The 17,081-nt window shown below is 41.4% G+C and overlaps 1 protein-coding gene across 3 annotated transcripts in view; it reads right to left on the bottom strand.

Moving 5' to 3' along the window:
* The window catches only part of VCL (vinculin), a 98,543-nt gene that overhangs the window by 54,203 nt on the left and 27,259 nt on the right, over nt 1–17,081 (bottom strand). For all 3 annotated transcript variants that reach the window (XM_066622655.1, XM_066622653.1, XM_066622654.1), the window contains exons 2-4: nt 10,408–10,478; nt 4,585–4,735; nt 2,782–2,890 (exon numbers count right to left, since the gene is read on the bottom strand). In XM_066622655.1, coding sequence (XP_066478752.1) covers nt 2,782–2,890; nt 4,585–4,735; nt 10,408–10,478 — 331 coding nt within the window. The remainder of the gene's footprint in view (nt 1–2,781; nt 2,891–4,584; nt 4,736–10,407; nt 10,479–17,081) is intronic.

The following is a 17,081-nucleotide window of genomic DNA, read 5'->3' as shown; positions in this document are numbered from 1 at the left end:
TTGCTTACAGATTGGACAGCTCACCTATCAGTGCCTTGGAAGCAAAGGTAATTGTTCTCAGGTTACAACCTGGTGCTGACATCACAGAAGCTGGGGCAATCTCATAAGGCTACTCAGGTTGAGGTTCGCACAAATGGAGGCTTCCATGCACATGAACCCATGAGCAGTGCCAAACAGACTGCCTTGAGTATGAACTGGTCTTCAGGTTACCATCTTCCACATTCCTCATTATTACTACAAAGGTTGCTGTGCCAATGAGTGTGGGTAGAATGACCCTTTGAGTTCACAGATCTCAGCAGCATATTTGCCAACATTTTACAACAGTCACCTCCTTCCCAGCATAAAATAATGTAACTGACAAGCCCCACCATCAAGAGACTTCTTAGTAAACAGGCTTAGGAGCCAAGACATACACAGAAGAAAGCTTAAGGGATACCTCTACTTAGCCAAATAAATAAACCAACAGCAAAATAACAACAACAACATTTATATACCGCCTTTCTTGGTCTTTATTCAAGACTTTATTCAAGGCGGTTTACATAGGCAGGCTTTTATCTAAATCCCAATTTAAATAGGGATTTTTACAATTTCAAAGAAGGTTCTTTCTTTCAAGAACTACTACATTCAAGGTGTTTCATTCCGATCTGGCTTCGCATTCTGGCCTCCATCCTCCCCCGCTCAGAGCAGATGGAATAGCTCGGCTTCAGCTTGTCAGCTGCTTCAAGGTCGTACGGTGCCGGCGGCCTCGAACTGGCGACCTTGTGGATGTTATCTTCAGGCAGACGGAGGCTCTACCCTCTAGACCAGACCTCCTGCCCCTAAACTCTAACCTAAACTCTAACACTGCTGAAAGCTAAGGAAATTGAATAAATTATTTAGATACCAAGGAATAAGATACCAAGGACTGCTCCAGTTGAATTTAAGAGTATTAATAAAAGACACATCCAGACAGAGGATTCTCTCAGGTGTCAGGCATCCTGGTTAGAATACCCAACATCTGCAACTCACACCCCAGTTGCAGCAATCTCAGCTAGTCCAAGTTGTCAACTAGAAAACTAAAGTTCAGTGGTAGGTTACATGCTTTGCATGCCAAAGGCCTCAGGTTCAATATGCATGCATCACTGGCTAAAAAGGATTTCAGCTTGTGAGGCAGGAAGGGACCTCTTCCCATAGACCTTGGGGGGCCTCTGCCAGTCCATGTACATAGCACTTGCTTGGATGGAACAATAGTTCCCTATAAATACAAATAAGCAACTTCAATTCCCTACTTTAAATGGTATTCCAGGCTGAAATATGCTTACGTTTAGATAGAAAGTATTTCAACAACATAAAACATGTTACTTATTTAAACTACTAGGCCTCAGTGTGCTCCCAACTTAGCACATCAATTACACTTATTTTTTGACACCGTCTGCACATCTCTCAGAGGACAGAGATCAAAATATTATTGAGTTCCATGCCAGATGAGGTCATGTCATATAAGGGCAGCAGTATGGAGGAGATCAACAAGTCGACGCATCAAGAAAATCCAGTTTCTGGGTAACAAAGTGCAAAGTATGTAACCATGAAAGATGCTTTAAAATTTTATGATAGGCAGCTCAGCTTCGTTGCTTAAAAGCCTTGTACTTTTAAAGTTCTTTATCTCCTTTTGATAATAATAGCAGATAATATTCATGATTGAAGTGTCTTCAGTTTTGTCCATCACTCATTATGCTTTCTTATGGGAAGGACTTGCTACCCTGCTGTCTTATTTCTTTCCATGTGTTCTGAAGGCAGTGATGATTGGTATATGCACAGGATCTAGTAGGGTGTACAGATTCCTACTACCAACTGTACCTACTTTCTGCTTCAAACTCACCCTTTTCTTTTATAGGGCTGTTAAGATGTTAATTGGGACATGCATACAAGCATCTGTATGCATGTATACATCTTCATGTGAATGACTATATAGTGGGTCCATTCCACAACTACCTGCATATACTGAATTCCAAAGATAGCGAAATCTGTGGGAGACTCACTCTAGCAAACCAGCTAAAGCGAAAGTGGAGCGCAATCTCTCCGCTTCTACTTCCACTGCTGCGGGGAGCCCTGCCAAAGGTCGCACCGGGCTCCCCGCAGCCCGGGGAGGCTGCAGGAGGTTTGGGTAAGTGCACCCAAGCCCCTGCAGCCTCCTAAGCAGCGAGATCCTGGGGATCGCGCCGTTGCCTCCTCCCTGGCTCCAGGTTGCCCCCACCCCTTAAGGGGGCAGAGGCCAAGGCCCACAGGCTGGGGCACTGTGACGCCCCAGTTTGAAAAGCCCTGAGATAAGGGAACGAACTAGGCCCTAAATCCAGGTTCCAATAAATAACCTCTTTATTTTATTATTTTTGTGCGTTATTTATTTTATTCAGAAGCAAGACCACTGTGCTCAGTAAGACTTAGGGCAAAATCCTATCCAATTTTCCAGTGCCAGTACAGCTGTGCCAATGGGGTGTACACTGCATCCTGCAGTGGGGAGGCAGTCACAGAGGCCTCCTCAAGGTATGGGAACATTTGTTCCTTTACCTCAGGGTTGCATTGTGGCTGTACTGGTGCTGGAAATAGTACAGTTGGATAGTATTGGGCCCTTGGGCTGTAAAACTATTTTACTCACCAGAAACAAATACCTCTGTCAGCAAACATCTTCATATAAAACTCATGCCTGACTTCTCAGTCTTTTTGACAGCTCAAAAGAAAAATAAACCCCACATTCTCAAGCTCTTGGATAAAAACAGCACAAAAATACACAGAATAATGTCTAACCTGGCCCCAGATTCTTTGTGTAGGTCACCAAGTCCTCCATAGTCTCCACAACCTCTGCAACAGTTAGGTATTCCAAAATTCCTTTGCAGACACGGATGATTTTGCGGACCTTAAGTATGACAGGAAACACTCATTCTTGCATTTATTACAACAAGCCAAATCATTTTATACAAATGTTTTATTTATAATTTATATATATATATATATATATAATTTATATATAATTTTGTACAAATGTTTCTAATTAAAATCAGAGCATGTACACCATCAGCTATAATCACAGCCAATGTAAAGGCAGAAGCCCTATGCAGATGTTAGGTAAACATGGCAAGTCTTCACAATATCTGTGAGCTCACAGATGAGCCTCACCCCACTGCTCATAAGCTCTGCTCCCACCACCCCGTAAAAAGGGCTTGCAGTGACAAATGCTGCCGATTTGAGAGTAAGGGCAGGGTTGAGGAGCACAGCAGCAGGGCAGAGTTGATCCCTGTGTGTTCACAATGTAGTGAAACTGTGGAGACTCTTCACGTTTCACAACATCTGCCAAGACCTAGACATAGATTCTAAAGTGTGGAGGAAATTATCACAATAAACCTTCACTGCACAAGGCAGTTGCCTTCAGGGCAGAGAATGTGCATAAAAACCAATTTTACCACACTTCAAAACATCTTTATCCACAGAAAAGTCCATGATTTGTTGCTCTGGGAGAAAAATTCAATAGCTGTAGTACAGTGTCCATTGTTATGTATACGAGTCACTCTAAAGGCCAAAGTCATAACTACTCCCTGAATGCAAATTAACAACTCTATATCATCAAGAGCTATTATCCTGAAACAAACCAATAAGGAACTGTAAGTTGCCTGCACAGTAATCACTAATACACCAAAAGCCAGGGATAATCATAGTATGCAAGATATGTTTAGCTCTACATTGAAGCATTTCCCATAAAAGGCCACAGTACTGACTAATTAGCACTGGTAATAATACAGTCGTTTCTGTAAAGGAACATTTAGCATTTATCCTCACCCCAGGACATTGCTAGAATGCTCATTTGACAGGATCAGAAGCAAATGTCATGATAAAGGCCAGTAAGGAATTAACTACTGATAACTAGGAGGAGTGATGGAAGAAATACAGTTGGGCCCTTCTTATCTGCAGCTTTGGCACCCACAGACCTGAGTCAATGCGAGTGCCAATCCCACGTCAGAAGGGCCTCTAGGACTTCCTGGAAATGACTGGAAGTGTCTTCCATTATGTCTGGAAGATGTTCTATTTGCCAAAAATTGAATGTGCTTTTCTGAGGTGTGTAGCTTCTCTGGGCCTCAGAAGTGCCTTTCAGAGACCCTCCAGGAGGCCTTATGAAGCCTGAGGTGAGAGCCCACAGCCTCCCCAAGTTTCAGAACACCTCCCAGACAGAACTAGAAGGTACATCTGGAAAGTCCTTTGAGGTTTTTCCATATCTGCAGAAATTGGTATCTTCAGGGGGTACAGGAACAGATTCCCCCATGGATACCAAGGGCCTACTGTACTTGCAATTTGTTTTTCTTCATTTAATACCAAGGTACGGGTACAGTATTTCAAAATGTCTGTGAACTGGACACTAGGCAGCAGAAAGAACTAAGTGCTCATAACACATTTCTGAGACAAGGGACCATAGCAGAACCAAAATACAAAGCACCATGGTTTCTGAAGGAGTCAGCATTTGGTACATACTACAAGGCTGAAATTTACATTTAAGTGAATATTCAAAACAAACAATTTTTGTGTTGCATTATCAGTAGCTTATTACCATTAAAAGCCTACCTCAGCCTCATCAAATGTCAGAAGTAAGTCTGATGTCCCAGAAAGGATGCCTCTTGATCCATCAATAAGGTAATCACGGGCAGGTACTGAGTAAGGGTCTGTTTGGAGCATCTGAGCTGCCTGGACAAGTTTCGTGCAAGCATTCTCCACCCTGTGAGCAATCATTGTGAAACAAATATTTTTATTTTTATTTTGTTATTATTAATATCTATATACCATTTTTCAACAAGAGTAGTTCACAAAGTGGTTTACATAGTAAAATAAACCAATAAATAGTTCCTTGTCCCCAAAGGGTTCACAATCTAAAACAATTAACCTTGGTCCTAGGACCTATAGGGGAGCCAGTGAGAAATGGTAGCTACTATGGTGTGACATAAATCTGAAGCACACAGATTGCCTAATCAACCTCTAGTTAACCATCAACACTCGTATCCTCTGACCACAAATCAGAGTCAGACCACAGACCATTAAAAAAACCATATACAGTTGTTTCATACATTATATAAGGCTCTAAGCCCAAAGATGTATATTACAGGCAAATATACCTGATGGCCCTTTTTGACGTTTCCGCCACCACACAGATGATGCAATATATGAGCAAGTGCTCCATGCCAATGCACAATAAAGTGATCAGGGACTCCTAGCATGGTTCAGTGCTAAGCACCCAGGTCACAGTATATGCCATACCATATACCATGGTTAACAAGTGAACCTATAAATGCATAACCTATGGTTGTATGAAATACTAACATTCGGTTTTAACTTTGAGATGATTACAATTCTTTTATGTATTTTTCACATTAGTAGTAAAAACTAATTACAGTACTGCAGTTCTTCTCAGTATGCTTTACAAAACCTTATCATGTTCATTCTTAACAGCAGTTCTATGAGACAAGTCATGATTATTTCCATTTAACAGCTAAGAAGCAGAAACTAAGTTTCTCAAGGCTAGTAGAGAGTTACAGAGGTGAGTTGGGATTTTAAGCCTGGTTTCCCAGATCCAAACTGAATACTCCACTTAACCCATGTTTGCCCAGCCCACAGGTATACACATTTGGTCCCTGTTGCAGGTATGTAACGTTGGGCAGAAATGGCTTAACCATTGCATCTACAGTAGATCTCTGTATACTGCAGCCCTACAAGCTATTTTCTTTATAATCACAATAAGAACCTGTTCAAGTTTCATACACACAGAGAAAGGTAAAGCTTGCAACTGCTGAAGCAGCATAACTCTGTTTCACAGCGGTTTACATAGCAACAATGGCCTAGTGTTTCCCTGCCCCCAACTGTGCACAGCAGACATTACTGTAAATGCTGAGCACAGCAATTCAACATGTTTTTAGTATAATGGTAGCTCCACACTGACCACAGATAAGAAGTAAAATGTGGGGCAAGGATGGATAAGAGATGCAGGGTAACTTTTGGTTGTGTGAAGAAACAACCCTCAATCGCAAAGGATAAGCTGGATTAAACAATCACAGGAGGTGAACTCCACTCGCCCACCCTAACAAATATGTTAAATTACAAAAAAGCAGCATTCTTCAACAGCCAAGTTTGTTCATCTTGGAATTAACACTTATCAAAGAGAAAGATGACTTTGGACTGGGTCACTGGTAAAGCCTGCACTGCAGGTTATTTATATCTGTTTGGCTCGACTTTTGCTTACTTTTGAGCTGGGACTGGGACTTTTGCTCCTGTCAATACCCTATGTCAGAACCACATACCATGTTTGCAAGCACTTTGGCTCTAGTATGGCTCTGGTTTACAGCCCAATTCTATTGAGCTTTAATTCTGGTGGAACGTAAGAAAAAAAGAAGTTTTCAACTATTCTAAAACAAATATTGGAAGTACAAGTATATTTTTAAAATGCTACGGTGTTGGCAGCACCCTGGTGCTGATCTTAGCAAAAATACAGACAATTACAGACAAATGTGAAAGCAAAATAATTCCCTGCCATATTCTAGCTCACTGGTCCCGAACTGAACTCAGGACCTTTGCTTTTCAGGTGACTTGACTCACCCTCTGATACCCAGTGAAGCAGGTAGAACCTGCAGAGAGCTCGCACAGATCACACAAACATCCTTGGGCTTACCTTAGGTAAGGTAAGCCCAGTGTTCAGTGAGGTCATACATCCATTCAACTGAATGGATCGGTGGGCTTGAATGCCCTATTGACTAGCACAGGGGTGCCCAAACCCCGGCCCTGGGGCTACTTGTAGCCTTCAAGGACTCCCAATCCAGGCCTTAGGTAGCCCCCAGTCTCCAATGAGCCTCTGGCCCTCCGGAGACTTGCTGGAGCCTGCACTGACCTGATGCAACTGCTCTCAGCATGATGGCCAACTGTTTGACCTCTCACATGAGCTGTGGGACAAGAGCCCCACTGCTTACTGTTTCGCATCTGTGAAGCAGCAGCGGCAGCAATGGAAAGGCTGGCCTTGCTTTGTGCAAGGGCTTTTATAGGCCTTGAGCTATTATAAGACCTTCATTCATTCATAAAAGTTCCATCTTTAATATATTCATTTATGTAAATTTATTCAAATTTGAAATGTAAATTAATTCTTTTTTTTCTCCTCCCCCGACACAGTGTCAGAGAGATGATGTGGCCCTCCTGCCAAAATGTTTGGACACCCCTGGACTAGCACATGCCAATCCCAGCAGATGAGGTGGCTGGGAACTACTATTCTTGGGAAAGCATGACAAAGACAACACAAAATACACAGAAGGACCCATTTGCCTGGCTATGTGGTGTTTCTCCAATGGTGCCAGTTTCAAAGTGTGTCAAAGTTACAATGGGGAACAAGGAGGAAGCAAAGTGGAGCTCGCTCATCACAGCTGGGCAGAAGAATACCTAAATGAGGGCCAAATCCTATCCAACTTTCCAGCACTGGTGCAGCCATGCCAAGGAAGCATGCAGTGCATCCTGTGGTGGGGGAGGCAATCATGGAGGCCTCCTCCAGGTAAGGAAATGTTTGTTCCATTTCTTTGGGGCTGGATTGTGGCTGCACCAGCACTGGAAACGTGGTTAGGACTGGGCCCTAAGTCTTCGCCTCATATGAAAATTTCTGTGTCCAAGGCTATTTAAACAGCATTTGCAATATCATTAAGTTTTTCTTATTCCCAGAGAATTTCCTGGAGTATCATGTTTTGAAATAGAGAACATGTTCTAGATATAACACAAGCACCTAATTTCTACAACACTAGACTAAGAATTTTGGTAGGTCACAAGAACTCATAACTGCAATGTAATTCTGCACTAGAGAATTTTGGGAGGCAACAGCTCCATTCTGCCCAAGCCAAAACAAAAAGCCCATAAATCTAAGAATTTTGTTTACTGTAACACCCAAAATGATCTTTCGGACAAGTGACTGTTACAGACATCAGACTGCCGGACGTGCAAACTAAGCTGTAACACAGATGAGAGAGCAACATCATATTTACAAGCCAAATTTAGCTAAAGATTAAAAATAATTCACTGGGCTGGTTTTAGACAGCAGCCAAGGATCTTGTAAATACCACTAGAGCTGAATGTGCTAGAAACACATCCTTTCCATATCAAAATGTAACACTTTCTTTACATAAAACTTCAGCATCTAAACTATTATTGGGAAAGTGTCAACATATATCTTTCTCTTACCTACACACCAGTTCTCTTCAAATATAGCTATTTGTTCGGTATAGGTCTGGACTTGGCTAAATTTCTTCTTCCATGCTGCCCTTACGATTTTTTACTCTCATCCAGTTTCACTTCTTAGAAGCCACAGCTATAGAAAGCTGTTAAAAATGCCAGTGGAAATTAAGCTCAAACTGTTACATTTGCCTGCTGCACTTGCAGTGTAGGCCAACAGTGTGCCTAGTATTCAACAGGTTTATGAGAAAAGCTATTCTATTTTTTGGAATGCACCAAGCCAACCCATTCATGTGATCAAATGAAACGGACACCTCGAGTAATGGATTGGTGGGGGGATCTATCTATGCCCATCTCTTGCCTCCACTACTACTAATACTCCTGTTCCCTGGACTAGAACAGGAAAAGACAGAGATGATGAGAACAAGTGGAAGGAAGGACAGTGCTGAGCATTGGAGAGTGGAGGAGCAGAGGACAGCACATCTAGGGTGGCAGCATTTGGCACGCTGCCTCTGGCATCAGGAAGTCTTGGGCCAGCCCTTGGGTGAGAGGGCAGATCAGAAAAACCACCTGACAGAATATTCCTCCAAACAAACAAAAATCTCGTACCATTAAAAGCTGGATACAAAGGAAGAAGCGTCCTAGCTCAGCTTTGGGTAAAATCTCTTGTTAAAAAGTGGTATACAAATGTAGTAAATAAAATTAAATAAGTTGCCTGTTATGCTAGCTTTGTATGCACAATTAACCTTTTTGTATGGAGAAGCACTCAGTTATAAGGAATCTCTATATGCAGTGGGATGTGTTATAACACAGGCACATGTTTACCACCTCAGTGAGAACTAGGCAAGCGAGGGCCCAATCCTATCCCACTTTCCAGCACCGGTGCAGACCCAAGATAAGGGAACAAATGTTCCTATATCTTAAGGAGGCCTCTGTGACTGCTTCCCCACCACAGGATTCAGTGTACGCCCCATTGGCACAGCTGCACCGGCACTGGAAAACTGGACAGGACTGGGTTCTGAGACACAGATTGTGATCCAAAGACATGTAGAAGTTGAATACAAAGAGCGTGAAACCCAGTGGCTCTAGGGATGTGTGGAGGAGGCGATAATAATGCTGACCATTAAGCACATGCACCATATACAATACACCATATAAATAAACCTTTAAAGGAATTTCCCATATTTAGCTCATTCATTACTGTTGGTTCCTGAAAAATATATTTGAGTGCTTGAGTCACTAGTTTTCTAATCTAGTCACTAGTCTAGATCTTGCACTTTTGTCTATTTCTCTCTTTGCATCCCTCTCCAACAATATAGTAAGTATTCCATTACCTTATCTAGACAGCACACATTACTAATAAAAGAACATGCACTATACAGAGGGTGGCCAAGAATAGCCTTTTCAATATGGAGTTGGCATTTGACACTGTCAAGGAAAGTGGCTTAATGATAACGAAAAAGCAATGATTATGCTTTCAAGACCTCAAAGAAGAGAATCATTATGCCTTCAGCACTGACGCATGAAGTTAATTACAAGTGCCAGTCAATTAGCCTTTGGGTGTCAAAAGAAATCTGAGCCAAACCAAGGGCAGAGACAGAACACAGATAAAATAACAACACACTCTTCCATCCAAAGGAGAAAGAATAGCCTCTGGGGGAAAAATGGATATATACCCATGATTCTTAAACTCCAAACATTTGGAGAGAGTGGCTCTCAAAAGACTATGACAACATGATAGAACCTTGTTCTGAATTGACCAAAGCATCTAGTGAAAAGTATAAGTTTCTTTACTTATTATAGACTTGGATGCAGACTTGGTTCTTATGGAAGTAGTTTAAACAAGGTGAGGAGTTCACATTAAATGCTTCATCACACAAAAAATTTTCTGAGGTAGCATGCTGTTACTGGACTGTAGGATGACAGGCTATGGAGGGGGCCCTCATATGACAAAATGCTCCTGACAACAGAAAAACCCTCCATGTGGATGTCCAGAAGAAGTTTTTAGATCAGCTTTCTCCTTAAAATGGCAGCTCTCTGTGTGCAGGATGTTTTAATCTTTATTTTTAATGTGGAGATGCTCATATGAGCTGCTACCTGCAGTCTGAAATAGTAAAACACAGGTTTACCACCTCAGTGAGAACTAGGCCATACATTTTCTGTAACTATTAATCCCACTTACCATTTTGATTTACTTACTTAATGAACGCAGGTGGCATGTCTCGCTTCAAAATCTGGTCTTCTGTTGTCTGAACTGTTTCTTTTCCCACCTTCAAAGGGTAGGGGGAGAGAAAAAGGGAAGTAGCATTTTTTAATCTGCTTCAGAATTTCAACATAATAAAGTTATCAAAGTTAGACCAAAACGAAACAGCTTTCCCCATTGCCATGATTTAATACTTCCCTAAAACTCTGGACAGCAGCTTCCTCATTATTAACGTTCCGGCAGGGCCTGAAGACTTTTTTATTCAGGAAAGCCTTCGAGGCACTATAAGGGCTGTTATGTCTTTTACTGCGTGCTTTCAGTTCGCTGCTATGTATTTTATCTTGTTTTAATTGTTTTTAAGTGTTTTGTATTTTTAATGTTTATCTGTATTTTTTAACTTGATTGTTAGCCGCCTTGGGTGCCCTTCAGGGAGAAAGGCGGAATACAAATCCAATCAATCAATCAATCAATCAATCAATCAGTCAATCAATAAAAGTCTAGAAGATTACCTGTGTGACTGGTGTGAATCAGACTAAACTAATGGCATGTTAGATTGATCAAATTTTTTTAAGGCTCCCATCTAGAAAAGGCTTCACTTGCAGTTTGCCATACTATCAGAAAGGAACTAGAAGTACCCACTGTATTCCTGTGGAACATTTGGTTCCTACATTATGTGTTGGTAACTCCTACATTGAAAGCTGGTGTAGCACAGTAATTTAATTCATTCATTCCACCTTTATTGGCATAAAGTGTAGCACAGTAGCTATAATACTGAGTCACAAACCAGGAAATCCCAGGTTCAAATTTGTGTCTCTCATGAACTCACTAGGAGTCCAATCCTATTCATGCCTACCCAGAAGTCCCATTATAGTCAATGGAACTTACGCCCAGGTAAGCATGGACAGGATTGCAAACTTGATGAGCCATTAGTTATTTGATTTTTCTCTGTAAACCACTGTGTGAACTTTCGTTGAAAAGTGGTATATAAATAATGTTAATGTCAGTAATAATACTAATAATAATGCAAAATATTTTCTCTCAGCCCCAGCCCTACATCTGAAATACAGAGATAACAATTCTTATCTACCTTACAGAGTTATTTTAAGAATTTCAACAAGATACTGCATGTCAAGTGCTTTGAATATCCAAAAATGCTGCATAAATGCTAAGTATCATTATATGTACACAGTTCCCAAATGTAGCTGTCCAGCAGCAACCACACTATTACCACAACCACTTCCACATAAAAAATTAATGCATAATTGCATCAACTGCAACAAATCCTCTTCTCTCTCAGGCAACTGACTAAAGGATTATAGACTTCTTGTCTAAATCATTAGCAAACAAGCTCTGTAACAAAGAGATGAAATTATCAGTCTTGGGCAAATGTTGCATCAAAAAGTTGGGCTCACGCTCCCACAGCAGTGCATCTGACCACCATTTACTCTACTTAGATTAGAACAAGCTCTAAAATGTCAGCCACAACAGCCCACCACACAAACTCAAAAAGGAAGACACCATCTCGTCCCTGAGGTCTCCCTCTGGTGTATTAGGCAGCTAACTATGAACCTTCTCTTCCTGAAAAGCAAGGACTAGCATTCTAACTCAAGTAGGCCCCATTAGAAAAAGGAACACCTGAAGAGCTCAACCCAAAAATGCAACCAACAGCAACAGTTCTGCCTTTTCTCCTTCCCCACCCTTCAACATTTTATATTTTAATTTTCAGCTCATTCTTAATACTGAACATTTACTATCACTGCCATTCTGACAATCAGACTGGGGGAGGCAGGGGAAATTATAGGAAGAAAATGGTGCTCTCTGATGATTACCCTTTTCAGATTGACTGCCACCTTCCATATTTCAGACACACAAATACCCTGCCAAGTGATAAAGAACTCACTGCATGCATACAAAGCAGGGCTCTTTTCTTTAGAAAAAGAAAGAAAAATCTTCTCCCACCAGCTATTACATTGGTACCTAATCTGCTCCCTCTCTGTAAAGGAAAACAACAACCTGTTGGCATGTGTCAAAGTAATGGATTTGTGCTTCCCAAAAGGGCTTGGGACAATTTTGGAGGGAAGCACATGGTTATGATATTAAATGAAAAGTATAACACAATCTCTTTTTATGGTTAAGAACAGACATAGGGCTTCTCCAGCTGTAAATCTTGATTTCCCATTAGAATGTGACTGGGAGAGCTGCAGACTCACTCCCCGCTTCCTCATATTCTTATACATTTCTTATGTTGCTCGAAAGTGTCATTCAGCACAAACAGAAGATCACCATCACCACCCCATGATTACATTCTCACAGGATGACCATTTCTCATGGCATCAATGCTGCACCTCAATTCACATAAGACTGAGCAGGACTTTTGTTTCCTAACTTTATACCTTAAGGTTTCTGACTAGTGCTCTTACAAGTGCACATTTATTTAAAATATTTACATCTCACCCCATCATACAGCAATATTTAAAGTTGCACACAGTATTTAATTATAAGCACAGTTTCCAATACAGGAATCAAAAGTAATTTTTGTGCAGTCTGTTTACTATTTTTATATAGTGCACCCACACACAAAACACACTCACATAACTGTGTGAATCTGACAAAAAAATATACTGCTATTTCTACAACTATATTCTACCCTTATGTCAAAGAGCTCAGCGCAATGCAACCCAGAACACTGAAATACTTAAAAATGACTTGCCTCGTACATTTATGTAAAAAATAGACTTGCTCACTCAAATCAGGGCAACCAAGACAGTAGAATACCCATAAAGGAATTAACTGGGGTGTGTCTTTTCGACAAGACTGAAAATATATACTGAACAAAAGGATACAACCTCAACACTGCAAGTTTCAGGTAGCAGTACCAAGAAAAAAAAAACACACTTGATCTTTATAAAAATGGCACAGACATGGACCAAACCCTAATATCACAGAAGGAAGGATCAGGATTTACTGTACAGCTCTAAATATCAGAAGACGGAAATCAGAACCCTGCTATTATACACCACCCACTTGGTTTATGCTTAAAATCAGAGATGGAATAGAACCACATCAATCATTTCTACAACCCCGACAACAAGAAGATACAGAATTCCTTCATTCATGAATAGTCTCCAATAACTTTTTTTGTTCTTCTGATCCCCCGTCTTTCCCAATTCTATTGTTCAATACACCCATCCTACCATCTCACCTGGCACAGCAAGCAAGACTTTCACTTTCTCCCAGAAAGGCAACAGGTAATGGTGGGATGACTTCTTAAAATTGTATTTTGTTTATCAACGAATTGTTTTTAGTTGTCTTAGGTATTTTCCTAGTCAAATAGTGGAATAATATCAGCACAATAATCAAAGTGATTTATGTTCCTCTCTTCAAATTAAATGGATTCAAAATGTGTCAAAAGTGTGCCAAGTAACAGTCTCAGGGTAGGAATTTCTGACGTCTGTGAGAAAGCCACACCCCCTCATACGGTTTCCTACAGAGAGGCCTCTGATGGTAGGTCCTTCATCACTGATATGCTCTTTGTAAGGTAGGCATACTGGCATGCTGAAAGTTACATATGAAGAGATGTTCCACTGGGGCAATATTGTTAAACTGGGACAATCCCAGTCAAACCAGGGCATGTGATAACCCTAGTGGTGATTAAACTAGCTTTAGAAGACAGGTAGAGTACAAAACCAAATTTCCCCCTTGTAAGCCCTTCCTCCTACCAGTAGACTAGGGGAGCATTACTCCCAAGCAAGACTTTCTCTCTTCCAGCAAGTATTTGAAGTTGCATACTGGGATTCCATGTGGGCCTCAGATTTCAAAGGCATTACCGTACTCTTAGTCTTCCTCCATACACCTGAAAGCCCCTTCCCTGGATCTCAGATGGTCCTTCTGCTCCCACACAACTATGAACCAGACCAACTCTGGTCTGGGAGTCAGTCACAGAGGCCTCCTCAAAGTATGGGAACATTTTTTCCCTTACCTCAAGGCTGCATTGCGACTGCACAAGTGCTGGAATGTTGGATAGGATTGGGCCCCCAAGAATCCACAGGGTGGCAGGGTTCTATTATCCTGGCCATAACATCCAGCAAGGCTGAGCAAGACACTTGAGCCTGGGTTGAGCCTGAGCATATGTTGGCACACAGACAGGCCAGAGGATTACAAGCAACAACACTCTCAAGGCATTGAATATAAATACCACTGCTTCCTGTTGTCAGGCCCAATGGGATAGAGGGAGCTCCCAGGGGTGCCAGGGGAGTGTCTGATATTGGACACCCCATACCTTTGGGGTGAAATACACATTAGCACACCATCCGAACACAAATTTCAATTTTTTTTACAAAATTAGTTAATTTTTTCTGAAGGTTTAAGCTTCTAGGTCTCCCAGTCATGCAACCTGCTGGTTATAAAGTTACTGTCCTAGCTATGAAGGCAATTGACAATGATACACTAAACAGGGGAGCCACACCAACATAGCACAAGTTACAGGTTTTGATATCAACTAACAGAGTCACTTCACTGCCTCAGGGAACAAGCTGCCTAAGCATGAGTCACTGTTCGAAACAATGGGAGGACACACCTCAAAACGTCTGAGACGAAACATGAGACTGCCATTTGATGAGAAAATCAGCTGTCAAAACGTAAAGCAATTTTTACCCTTGGAGAAGAGCCATGATACTGATCAACCTGCCATTTAAGGTCAAGAAGAAAATCTAAGTTTCCTGTTACGCCTTATATACGCCTGAAGATCTAAATGGAACCATTTCAAATATTGGCAGACAATGCAAATATTGTAATGCTTTATTTTATCAATTCGATTTTGAGAGTTGTATAATATAAGAGATATACAACTCATCTAGGCAGAATCAATGACCTGAGTAAGAACAGCCCTGTCAGAAAACTAAAACAGTTTTCTGGAAGAAAATATACTCCAGGCAGCATATTGGACAGGATATGAGAGCAAGATATGCAAAATGGTTTTCATTTTAGGTTATTAAGATCAGAGAGCATGCACAAATTCGATCAAGTGGTATGCAAAGAGGTTCCCTTTCGACTTTGTATCTTCATGTCTGGCACTTACTGAAATTTTAAAGCCCTGCTACTTTTTGTCACTCTGAAGCAGGGCAAGCTAAATAGAGGGTGGTGTGTCCATTAGAGCCTTGCTTAAGCACAGAGGAAACTGCTGACTTTCTTACATTGGATCAGTGTTTCTCACACTGGGTTGGGACCCACTAGGTGGGTCTCGAACCAATTTCAGATGAGTCCCCACTCAATATTTTTAATATTTTTGACTTGACGCTACCATGGTATGTGACTGCATTTGGGGAAAATGTGACAGACCTGTACTTTTAACAGGCTACTGTGAAGATGCTTTTAACAATGATAGTCAATGGAACTTACTCCTGGGTAACTGTGGGTAGCATTACAGCCTAGGATTGTTAATTTTCCTGCTTGATTATGTCACTGCCAGTCATGACATCAGTCCCAGTTGGTCTTGACAAATTCTCATTCTAAAAAGTGGGTCCCAGTGCTAAATGTGTGAAAACCACTGCCTTGGATAATTGAGATAATCAAGGGGCAGTGAAACAGGGATTTTTCCTCCAGAAACTTGTCCAATCCCCTTTTAAAGGCATCCAGGCCAGATGCCATCACCACATCCTGCAGCAAGGAGTTCCATAGACCGACCACACACTGAATAAATAAATATTTTCTTTTGTCTGTCCTAACCCTCTCAACACTCAATTTTAGTGGATGTCCCCTGGTTCTGGTGTTATGTGAGAGGGAAAAGAGCATCTCTCTATCCACTTTATCTTTCCCATGCATAATTTTATATGTCTCAATCATGTCCCCCCTCAGCCGTCTCTTTTCTAGGCTGAGGCCCAAGCGCCATAGCCTTTCCTCATAAGGAAGGTGCTCCAGCCCAGTAATCATCTAAGTCACTCTCTTTTGCACCTTTTCCATTTCCACTATGTCCTTTTTGAGATGTGGTGACCAGAACTGGACACAGTACTCCAGGTGTGGCCTTACCATCGATTTGTACAACGGCACTATAATATTAGCCGTTTTGCTCTCAATACCTTTTCTAATGATCCCAAGCATAGAACTGGCCTTCTTTACTACCGCCACACATTGGGTGGACACTTTCATCAACCTGTCCACCACCACCCCAAGATCTCTCTCCTCATCTGTCACAGACATCTCAGAACTCATTAGCCTATATGTGAAGTTTTGATTTTTTGCCCCAATGTGCATGACTTTACACTTACTTACATTGAAATGCATCTGCCATTTTGCTGCCCATTCTGCCAATTTGGAGAGATCCTTCTGGAGCTCCTCATGATCACTTCTGGTCTTCACCACTCGGAAAAGTTTGGTGTCATCTGCAAACTTAACCACCTCACTGCTCACCCCTGTCTACAGGTCATTTATAAAGAGGTTAAAAAGCACTGGTCCCAGGACAGATCCTTGGGGCACACCGCTTTTCACCTCTCTCCATTGTGAAAATTGCCCATTGACACCCACTCTCTGTTTCCTGGTCTTCAACCTGGTCTCAATCCAGGAGAGAATAGCAAAGACATGCTGAGTGTATGTACACACACACATAGACACACAAACACTTCAATGCAAATGTTTGAATAAATGTATGCCCTGACTTACTTTAAATGAGCTGGGA

The sequence above is a fragment of the Tiliqua scincoides genome, chromosome 3 (assembly GCF_035046505.1).
Source record: "Tiliqua scincoides isolate rTilSci1 chromosome 3, rTilSci1.hap2, whole genome shotgun sequence".
NCBI lineage: Eukaryota > Metazoa > Chordata > Lepidosauria > Squamata > Scincidae > Tiliqua > Tiliqua scincoides.
The sequence above is the reverse complement of the archived record's forward strand: the minus strand, read 5'-3'. Positions and strand labels throughout refer to the sequence as shown.